We start from the raw sequence: 11,244 nt of genomic DNA on the forward strand, positions 1-11,244 counted from the left end.
GAAATGTTTTGCATGTTTTTCCTGGCTGGCCATGGAGACGATGCTCTTTAGAGGTCTGTAGATGTGATATAATTGTATATAGACAGTCTCATAAAATCAAAGCTGCAGGTGTGTTTATTAAAAGAAGTCTCAGTTTACAGGCGATATTTCTTCTTGTGCCATTTTTTATAGTTCTTTGCCTTGCTTCCTGTCACTCTCCTGGTATTAGAGGCCAGACTTTAATTAAAATAGATTTGTTTTAAGGAAAACAGACGCCCTGAAACCTTAGCAGCGGAGTCTCTCTTTCTTAACAGTTTTTTTTACGCCTTAACATAAAATGAAGGATTCTTTCTAATGTAAGACAGGACTCCAAAAACCTGACCCCTAAAAACACCTCCACAAGGAAAAACCAAACTGACTTATAAATGAAGACATTCACATGTATCATGTTTACAGTCACACAAATTTATTGTTTATATAAACTATTTCATACACTTTTCACAAACTTTGAATGACACTCACTAACAAATATAGCACTGACCCGAAATAAGACAAGGTTTTTTTTTAATAGTGTGAAAAGTGGGGGGTCTCCTTATAATCAGGGTCTAGCCATTGACACATGCTGATAGTTGTCTAAGGATGCTACACGACTGTAACAGCAGAGAGCGCACGCTTTTTGTGAAGCCAGTGACCTCACTGTGGCTGTGGTGACCTGTCAGTCACAGCAGAGACGCAGAGACAGGAGCTGGGGACAGGAGATGGGAAATGGAGAGGTGCAGTGATTGTCCAGAGAAAAGTGGAACAAAAGTTTAGTGAGTTAACAAATAACTGAAGCAGAGTTATGATGCTGATTTTAAGATAATGATGGTCAATACAGCAGAGACATCAAACAGCTGTCAGACAGACAAAAATAAGTGGAGTTATGGAGCATAAGGTCAAAGGATTGCACGTCCATACAGACCTTCTGAAAAACGCAAACTGTAAAAGAAAAGCTTATTGTGGTCATCAAAGCGGCTGTAATCAGAGACAGACAGGAGTGTGTATGAGTTTGTTACTGAGAAACCTAACAAAGCAGTCATTTGCGTTACATTTGAAACACTGTATTTATAGCCAAAAATGAAAGTAGTCTCTAAATGTTATTTCATGATTTTCTCAGAATTTCAATAAAAAATAATTACATAGTAATTTTTGGTTATCAGTCTTTTTCTGAAGATTGGTCTTGAAAAAAAGGGAGTCATTTTATAATCAGGGTCGTCCTATATTTGGGTCAATACGGTACTTTATAACTCTGAACACAAAGAAAATCTGCTTCATTCAGAACAGCTGAGGAGGTTTACCCCCAACTGTGGGTTGTCATGTAAAGCTCCAACGTCAGCTTAAGAGGAATCTAAAGCCCTCACTCCACCAAGTGATTCAGTTTAGTTTCTCTTAGTACAGCACACATTTTGCGGCGTTTCTACTGACTAACTGAGACAAGCCGTCCCACTTTTTTGGACCTGTCCGTTAGGGTACAAGACATACTGTTCTGACCCCAGTAGGTGGAGCTACAACTAGGAATGAGAGGATGAAATGCTGCATCTCTTCCATCGATGCTCTTTGTTTACTGTGACGCATTTTTCTTTTTTGTTGGATTTATTAGCGGGGTACACTGTGTCGTGCTGCTACAGCATGCGGCCATTGTTTAACAGCTGCGGCTTTCAGCATCCGGCTTACACGCCGCCTACCACAAGAGGGCACAGTTTGCTGTGGAAACGCAAACAGGATCAGGCTTAACTGTACCAAACCGTACTGAATCGAACTGGACTGCTTGGTGGAAACGCGGCTTAACACCACACTCAAACAGCTGGGTATACCTTTCAGTTTCGAACAAACGTGTTGTCAGCTTGACTTTGAGGTAAAATCCTTTTCCATGTTCAGAGCAGCAGAAGGGTTTTTCTTTTGAGTGACCAAACGTATATTCTGTCAGAAAAAAAATTCTGCTGAATCCTTTACCACATTCAGAGCAGCTCAAAGGCTTGTTGGTTTTCATTTGAGTGAACCATCATGAAGTCAGCTGTGGTTTTCAGGTAATTTCTTTTCACACACATAGAGAAGCTGTAAGTTTTCATTTGAGTGAACACTCATGTGTAGTCAGGCTACTTTTGTATTTAAACCTTTTCCCACATTCAGAGCAGATGAAGGTTTTGTCTTTAAGTAAACACTCATATTTGCAGTCAGATGTTCTTAACGGCTCAATCTATTTCCACTTTCAGAGCAGCTGAAGGGTTTTTCTTTTAAGTGTGCAAATAAATGTCTTTTCAGACTCCCTTTTTGGCTAAATCTTTTCCCACATTCAGAGCAGCTGAAGGGTTTTTCTTTTGAGTGTGCAAATAAATGTCTTTCCAGGCATCCTTTATGGCTAAATCCTGTCCCACATTCAGAGCAGCTAAAGGGTTTTTCTTTTGAGTGAACAAACATATGTGAGGTTAGATGTGCTCTTTGGTTAAATCTTTTCCCACATTCAGAGCAGCTGAAGGGTTTTTCTTTTGAGTGTAAAAATAAATGTCTTTCTAGGCATCCTTTATGGCTAAATCTTTTCCCACATTCAGAACAGCTAAACGGTTTTTCTTTTGAGTGAACACTCATATGTGAAGTCAGATGTGCTTTTTGGTTAAATCTTTTTTCACATTCAGAGCAGCTGAAGGGTTTTTCTTTTGAGTGTACAAATAAATGTCTTTCCAGACGTCCTTTATGGCTAAATCTTTTCCCACATTCAGAGCAGCTGAAGGGTTTTTCTTTTGAGTGCACACTCATATGTGTAGTCAGATGTGCTTTTTGGCTAAATCTTTTCCCACATTTAGAGCATCTGAATGGTTTTTCCTTTGTGTGGACATATACATGTCTTGTCAGATTTCGTTTGTGGTTAAATCCTTTTCCACATTCAGAGCAGCTGAAAGGTTTTTCTTGCAAGTGAACAAACATGTGTTTTGTCAAACTTTTTTTGTTGTTAAATCTTTTTCCACATTCAGAGCAGCTAAAAGGTTTTTCTTTCATGTGGACAAACATATGTCTGCCTACATCTCCTCTACGAGTAAATCCTTTTCCACACTCTGAGCAGCTGAAAGGTTTCTGTTTTGTCAGAGAAACCACACGATTAGTTTCACCAGGCTTAGGAAAACTGTGCGACTTTACAGTCTCTGCACTTTTGATTGTGGCAGAGTTTAATCTTTTGGGACAGTCTCTGGTCTCCTTCCATTCATCTTCCTCATCTTCAGTCCCTGATCCAGAATCTGAGGAGGCTTCGATCTTAACCTCAATCTCTGCTTGTAAATTTCTCTCTGGATCTGAGCTCCTCGCTGGTTCTGGTCTTCCACAGTCCTCTCCACCAGCTGCTGTTTCCATATGGTCAGTCAGTCTGTGATGAAGCAGTGAGGACTCAGGTTCCTCTTCATCATTTTCACTCTTCATATGGACTGAAGGAAACAGGACCTTGGTATCAGCCTCCTCCAGTCCTTGAAGCTGCTCTCTCCTCTGACCGATCCACACTTCCTCCTGTTCCTCTTTAATGAGTGGGGACTCATTCTCCTCCTGGTCTGGATAGGGGCTCCTCTCCTGCTGCTCAGGGGGAAGCTCCTCTTTCTTCACCATTAGTAGCTGAACATCTGCAGGACACAGTGAAGAAATATTAATGAAATATTAGATCATCTTCCTGATGGAGAATTTGAAAGAAAATAAACTCAGGATCTTTATATTCTGCTGCTGAACTGTAAGGACAATACAGAAGGGTCGGCGGGAGAGACCCCGGTGCAGGAGAGACCCCGGTGCGGGAAAGAGCCCAGAGCAGGAGAGAGTGTCTGCCTTAAGGTTTATAAGAAATAAAATATAGCCATAATTACTTAATAAGAGCTCACTCAAGGTGAGCTGCTGTAACATCAGGTTTTGCGTTATGGAAACAAACTTTCCAGCATTGTGAAGTACAGTTTTGCTCTGTGTTTGTTTCTCCTCATCACAACGTGCTGTGCGTAATGTCATTAATGTTAAACTGAGCATGCGTGTCACTTCTGAAGCGTGAGCTGTTCACATCACAGTCTGCAGTCAGATCACATTACAGGTGCTATCTGAACAGATCAACACAAATATCGGATTTGAGCAATAAATCGGAATTAAGCATTAAGGGCAGCAGTCTGAACTTAGCCTATGTAATACGCACGTATACCCCTTTAGTCATGGGGATAAAAATATCCATTAGTTTTAGTCACATTTTGGTCATTTCTATATTTGACAGTATTTGTCGTTTTAGTCGTAGAAAACTCAGAAAGATTTAGTCTAGTTATAGTAAAAAAGAAAAGAAGTGGTCCTTGAACCAATTAATTTTATATCAATGAGTATTTTAAATTTTAATCAAGGTTAGCAGGTTGTATCAAGTGTTGCATTTCATCAGACAACAGTGAACAACTCTTTTATATAATAATCAGATTCCATTCCAGATTGAGAGCTCTGGCCTAGACTTTCCCATTGATGGAGATGTAACGCTGCAGTGCTGTACTTCATTGCTGATGGGCAGAAACTTTTTCATCTCTATAATTCAACTTATTCAATTAAATTGTTGATAATAAACAATAGTTTTATGTTGAACTTAAAGTCTGTCACTTTTAGGGGTGGGCGATACGACTTAACATATATATCAGGGTATTTTTCCTTCATATTGTGATAACAGGATTATATCATGGTTTTCCTGCATGAAATGAGCAAAGTCTTTTCAAAACCTGATTCTGACTCTGTTCTGTCTCATCAGTGTACACGTCCTACCTAGCAGGTGGAAAATGTCCACTACTGTGGTAGAAAAAGGCCTTTGCCCACAGTGTGCTTTTAGAAGAGAAGCTTTTCCCATTTGAAGCTCAAAGTGCACTGTACTGGTTAACAGGAATTATTAGTGAGGAAAAAAGATGATTGTTAAGCCAAACGTCACAGGCCAAGAGCAGAACAATTTAGCTTCATACTAAATGAGCGATGTCAGCCCATCAACGAACCACCACTTTTAGAAAGTTAGGTGTATGTCAGCAAAAAATACTGACATTCATAATGTCAGAATGGTCATGTAAGAAACAATTGTTTTGAAATATTTGGACCATTCTGTTACTAAAGGGTAATGCTAATTCTGACAGATCCCTTTATACCAATCTTTTATCATTATTTAGTCTGTTTATTTTTATCAGTTTTGTTTTTAAAAAGTATTTTCAAATCCTAAAAATCACGTCCTCCTTTCCTGTAAACTTTATTCAAACAGCATGCTTTGTTGTTAATGCAGTTTAGCTAATTTAATTAATATACTGATATATTGGAGTCCCCTGGTGGTGTTAGCCTTCTTTGTACTCTCCACTGCTCGTCTTGTCACATTAAGCCAGGGCTTATTTTATGAAACGCAGTCTATTTTATTCCCTTCTGCTGCATTGTGCGAAGAGCAAGGATAACACTTGATACATCCTGAGATTAACAAAGTATTTCTGATTCTAAAACAACAACGAAGGATTTTCAGCAAAACTGACACCACAGAAGGAAAAGACAGGCCGCCATCTTTGTTTGTAGCACCACAGTTAGCCTGTTAGCATGGAGGATATCCAGCCTGTATAGGTTTTGAATGTCTTTTAACTCTCTGCATGTGTATTTGTTGACAGTTGACAGGAAACAAGCGCAGCTTCGATCGACAAAACACCGGATCAGTTTGTGGCCTAACGCAAAGCAGATGGGGTTTTTTTGTGCATAAATTAAATAATTCTGGGTCAGATCTTACGTCTCTGAACCTTGGGTACGGGCTCGATTCCCAGAAACATTATCACACACATGTTCAGAAAACCAACCTGCTCTGTGCAGCTTTATCTCAGGGATTAAAACCACATCCAGTATTTCTCTTTGTCGCTGCAGCTCCTCTTTGTATCCAGATACTGTTCTTCTTTCTTCCATGTCTCTGATGACCGCAGCGAGCAGCCGCCGCTCGAACAAATCTTTGAGATGCTGAAATCTGGACATGTCCTCACATCCAAGAGTCAGAGAAAGGGAAGAAAACTAAGCGCTGATGTCTTTCTCTGAGCTGTTTTTCTGAATTGGCTGATGGCGCGTGTTCGTCTTTTCTTCTTCGTCTATTTCAGGCAGTTTCGACGTTACTGGGCGTATCACTGCCCTCTGCTGGACGGACTGTGCTCCAGGTCGCGCTCTCGCTCTCGTTCTTGTTCCTGAAAGGCACAGGCGACCAAATAAACACAGACACTCTGTCTTATTCGAGCCCAATGTCTGCAGTGGCGAGTTGTCTAATGTGTTGAAAAAGTCAGACTGCTCCCCCTGAATAATAAATTCCCAACTATCTACAGACACGATGCAGCTGATCTATACTTATATCCACTCAATTCACTCCAAGAATAGATCCCCAGCTCATTTCTTCTGATTTCCCCCCATTACCACCAGCAAAGCCAGAATGGATGTTGTTTTAAAGGGCCCACGGCAAATTCTCAGGGCCTTCGCATGAACTCTATCCAACTTGCTTAGGACTGTTTCAGCAGCTGACCTATACTCAACACATCCACAATTCAGTGTAGATCTTATGATAGCTTGATAAATAATATACAAGGTCCACCTCTCAGCTCCCCAACCACTCCCTGCTTGGCTTCTGAGGATGTTATTTACTGTCCCACATTTACAGATAATTTTTTAACATGGTTTTTCCAAGTAAGTCTCTCATCAAACCAAACTCCAAGAATTTTGAACACATTTACCCTTTATAAGTGACAGTCATACAGAAGCAGATATAAATCAGGACTCTTCCTCTTCAGGCTAGAAACCATCACCTTAATCTCAGCTGTAGAGATCCTGAAGCCCCACTATCTGCCCACTGCTCTACCTGCACTAGCTTTAAAAAATGAGTATGAAATGAAATCATATTAAGACTATGCTTTGTGACTATGACTGACACAAATTACCTGTGAAACTCCCAGATTTTCACCTGCAACCTTCAGCTTCTTCCCAGCTGAAGAAGAAAAAAATATGAGGAAAAGGTTTTTGTCATTTCCAATTCTACATAAAGCCAGAGAAGTTATGGTCAAAAATGTTAATGACTTTTATCTGTCTAACAACTTCCTTAATATGAAATTTAATTTTGAAAACAACTCTTGTGGATTTAGGAAGAAGGATATTGAAACTGTAGAGCAGGGATCTCAAACCTGTGCCATGGAGGGCCAAGAGTCTGCAGGTTTTCTTTCCTGTCAGTCATCCAAAATCTTTATCTCTGGGGGGAGATGGGGCTGCTAGCATCAGGCTAGCATAAACACAGAGTGCAGCAGGTGAACCTTGTGAGCTGGTGAGGGGCAATGCAGGTAAATGTAGTAATAATTAGGAGAAAAAAAGATGATTGTAAAGTGAAACGTCACAGCCCAACTGTAAAAAAAAATCGCTTCAAACCAAATGAGCGAGGTGAGCTCATTGATACAGACGAGCCAGTGTGCAGCAAGAAAAAAAGGCAACACAACTAACTCACACGCCCACCAACAACACAACCACCTGAGCCAGTTTTCCCAGCTGGGGAAGAACCTGAACCTATAGATGCAGAGCCTTCGTCCTGACAGGTAACACTCACTGAGGAGTTTGATCAACACAGTTAATACAAACAGAAAAGTATATTCTGAACACTTTAAACCTAGACAACTGGACTGTTTATAGTTTAGGATGAAGCTGATGAAGATGACGAGGCCTCATGGATGAGAGGAGAAACGTCTTCACAAACTCTGAACTGTCCAGTTGTTTTAGTTTGGAGCGTTCAGAATAATTCTGACCTGGATGAAGAGAATTTACATGGACACAGAAAGTGTAGTTCACTACATCACAAAAGAAATGTTGCCCTCTAACACAAATTTTTTGGGGGGATATTTGAAATGAATTGTTATTCACTCATATATATATATATATATATATATATATATATATATATATATATATATATATATATATATATATATATATATATATATATATATATATATATATATATTCTTTATATTTCTTCGTTGCTAGGCGCTGCCCAAGTAGCTGCCTGTTGCAGCAGCTCTCTCGTCTTAGTCCGTTTCTTGTAATTTTTTTCGTCTCTTTTTCGTCATCTTTGTATTTGGAGTGGATCATCACTTTGTATGGTTCATTGTTGGTCACGGACACCAAACTTTTTGTGGCTTCAGCGATATTTTTACTACTTTTCTCCTGTGTTTGTCTGGAGATCCTACATGTAACCATGGCTGCATTGTTTACATGTGAAATTAGCTGTTAGCAGCCTGTAGCATGTCAATGCTAACTAGTGTAGGGCTTGATGATTCCCTCGAGCTGAGGAGGTGGAGGTGAGGACGACGTGCTGGTTCTAAGGTGTGAGCTGGGAGGTGACGACTTGGACCTGTCCTTCCATCCATCGTTGTTGGGAACGTGGGATCTATCTCCGGTGGGATGGACGAGCTAGCCGTGCTAGCCCAGCGGTAGAGGGGCTGCTGGAGGGCAGAGTGGCATTGTGCTGTTCACAGACGTGGCTGATGGAGCTGACATCGGACGCCAGCGCCATATTGGAGGAGCTTCACCTGCTGTGGGCAGACAGGATTCAGGAGTCAGAGACTGAACAGACTGCTGGGGAGGCTCAGTCCTGGACCCTGTAGAGGTGGAGACTGGCTGGGCTGGAGAGTGGTGGACGGGATGTCGTCATCTATTTTCTTATGGACCTTTTTGCACTTTGTATACTCTTTCTTACTTTTGTTTTCTTGATTGCTGCTGTGACTCCTAAATTTCCCCTCAGGGATAAATAAAGTATTTTCTATCTAATTATCTATCTATCTATCTATCTATCTATCTATCTATCTATCTATCTATCTATCTATCTATCTATCTATCTATCTATCTATCTATCTATCTATCTATCTATCTATCTATCTTTCATAAATATACTCATGAGACATAAATGCTTAATGCATTTGAAAGGGTGTATTACATTATGATGATATATTATTTTTATATTAGTGGTTAATTTGATTTGAAAATAATATTGACTATAATTTAATGCAATAATTATTGGACAATATATTTTCCAGCAAAATTTTTTATCGGCCCGGGCCTAATTCTCATTATTATTATGTAAGAAGGAGCGTCAGTGAAATGATTTCGTCATCGTTGAGTGAAAACAACACTGTAACGAGAAAACGTTTATGATTTTCATGTACCCTCTGGATGCACAAGGAGGCTTTTTTTTTTAAAAGACAAATGTTTTAAATGGTAATTTTGTGACATATTTGACCCATTGATTAATTCATTAAATTAACTTTGTGTTCACATAAGTGTAGGAGTCTTTGCTTACAACAAACAGCAACAGTTTTTTTTTCTGCAGGAACTCTTGACAGAAAGTTGATGACGGACACGAACTGCAAACAACAGCTGAAAACACTTTTTCAATGTTTTCTGAAGCACCACCACTACACCCACAACCACTTTGGGTGATGCTGCTTAGGAGATGGGACTGGGAGGAAGGAAACACGGCCAGCAGATGATGATGAAGCTGAGGCTGTTGTCAAGGAGAAGGAGCCCACTGCTCCTGTAACTCCAGCAGCTCATTTAAATCAACATAGCAGGGGATTTCTGGTATATTTCAACCCATTGTAGCGTCCCTCGCAACATAAACCTGTAATATCAGACCAGAGTGAAATTGGTTTCATATTTGACATTCACTGTTTTTTTCTGTTTCAAAACTTAATTGCGTCATGAAAACCCTTCCAATTCCTGCCAGGTTGGTCTGATATTGAACAGATAAGTTCGACAGACATTTCCCAGGTCTCATCAACTCACCAACCTCTGCAGTTGTGGCAAAAACTTCAAAAAACAACGCTGAATGTCCGTCGGAGTAGAGTGCAGCAGCCAGGGCGCTTAGGGACCATCATAAAATTTCTATTTCTGATTTTTCAGTTTGGACAATGACAGAAAATAAAAACAACACACATATGGTCTGTTTTTAAACTTATTTTACATCAAAAGTCGTGCAAATTTCTCAGTTTTATCTTGAAATAACCCTGAGGATTTCTAACCTTCCAACTGCAAAAAAAAAACAAAAAAACACTTCATATCTGTTTTTCAGGTCAGCACTGATCTTTCACAATCATTATTTTCTAGAAAATCGTGTAAAAATGTTCCAAAAATAATTAGTTAATATTGAGCATATTTAAGAAATATTACTGGGCTTTATTTTAAAATATCTCACAGGAAGTTCAACCTACCAACCCTGTTCCACTTGTCATCTGTTCGTGAGGTGGATATTGATCATTCCCAACCATCATCTCACAGAAAATCAAGTAAAATGTTCCAGGAACAATTGTTATATACTGAGCATACTGAGGATAAAAAAAACACACACAAAAGAAAAAGGATGATGGAAAAAGTTGTGGAGGTGGCAGGGATATGAATAACAATGCGAGTTGGAGGTGAGTAAAGTGGTTTGAAGTATCCAAGATAGATTTCTTACTTCCTCTTCGGTCAGTCAGCTACAATCTGTCAATTAGAGGCCTTCTGAGCGGCTCCAACCGGACAAAATCACTCCGAACACACCTCACTAGGGATGGGTACCGAATTAGGTACTTTTATAGGTACCGACAGAATTATAATAAGTACCGGGTACTGATTCATCTAAAACCAAAAGGTACCATGTTTAGGTACCTAAATGCATCCATGTGACTGTGAGGGAGTGGAAGAGTAGGTGATTTTCCATGCTGGACATGAACACAGCATTGCAAGGTTATATTTTAAGAAACAAATATGTTAAATTGATAAAATTTCAATATTTTATCATTAAACAAATTAATATTTTTTACCACATAACCACAAAAAAGTACTGAAAAGTGGTACGGCTGAGTACCAGTACCGATTGCCAGGTATTGGGCATCGGTACCATATCATTTCAAACGTGAAAGGTACCCATCCCTACACCTCACACCACAGGAAAATCACACATGATGTCATCAGACAATCGGGCCTTTGCTGGCTTTGATCCCCTTTCGATAAGGGGGAGATTGGGACAAAAATCCGCCCGATTATCCTGGAGTGTGTACCCACCTTTAGACCTGACAGGAAGTGGCAGCTTGCAGGAGCCTGAGCTGGAGTTTAAGAACAGCTGCCGATTGCCGCTGATCAGGAACAGCGGCGTCTCCTCACAACGAACGCCTCCAACAACAACTGTTGCTCTGGAACTAGAGAACAAAAAACTTTCCCAACACAAACACAAAAAAA

The 11,244-nt window shown here is 39.9% G+C and overlaps 1 protein-coding gene across 1 annotated transcript; it reads right to left on the minus strand.

Moving 5' to 3' along the window:
- Positions 1-423: 423 nt before the first annotated feature.
- Positions 424-6,106, minus strand: LOC141791804 (uncharacterized). The gene is made up of 2 exons (XM_074672461.1): positions 5,817-6,106; positions 424-3,620 (listed from the first exon to the last, which is right to left on the minus strand). The coding sequence occupies exons 1-2, from the start codon at positions 5,983-5,985 to the stop codon at positions 2,203-2,205; spliced, it is 1,587 nt and encodes a 528-aa protein (XP_074528562.1). The 5' UTR covers positions 5,986-6,106; the 3' UTR covers positions 424-2,202.
- Positions 6,107-11,244: the final 5,138 nt, after the last annotated feature.

Source organism: Halichoeres trimaculatus, unplaced genomic scaffold (genome assembly GCF_033239565.1).
Source record: "Halichoeres trimaculatus isolate MK-OKI-2021-1 unplaced genomic scaffold, fHalTri1.1 fHalTri1_scaffold_1, whole genome shotgun sequence".
In the NCBI taxonomy this organism is placed as follows: domain Eukaryota; kingdom Metazoa; phylum Chordata; class Actinopteri; order Labriformes; family Labridae; genus Halichoeres; species Halichoeres trimaculatus.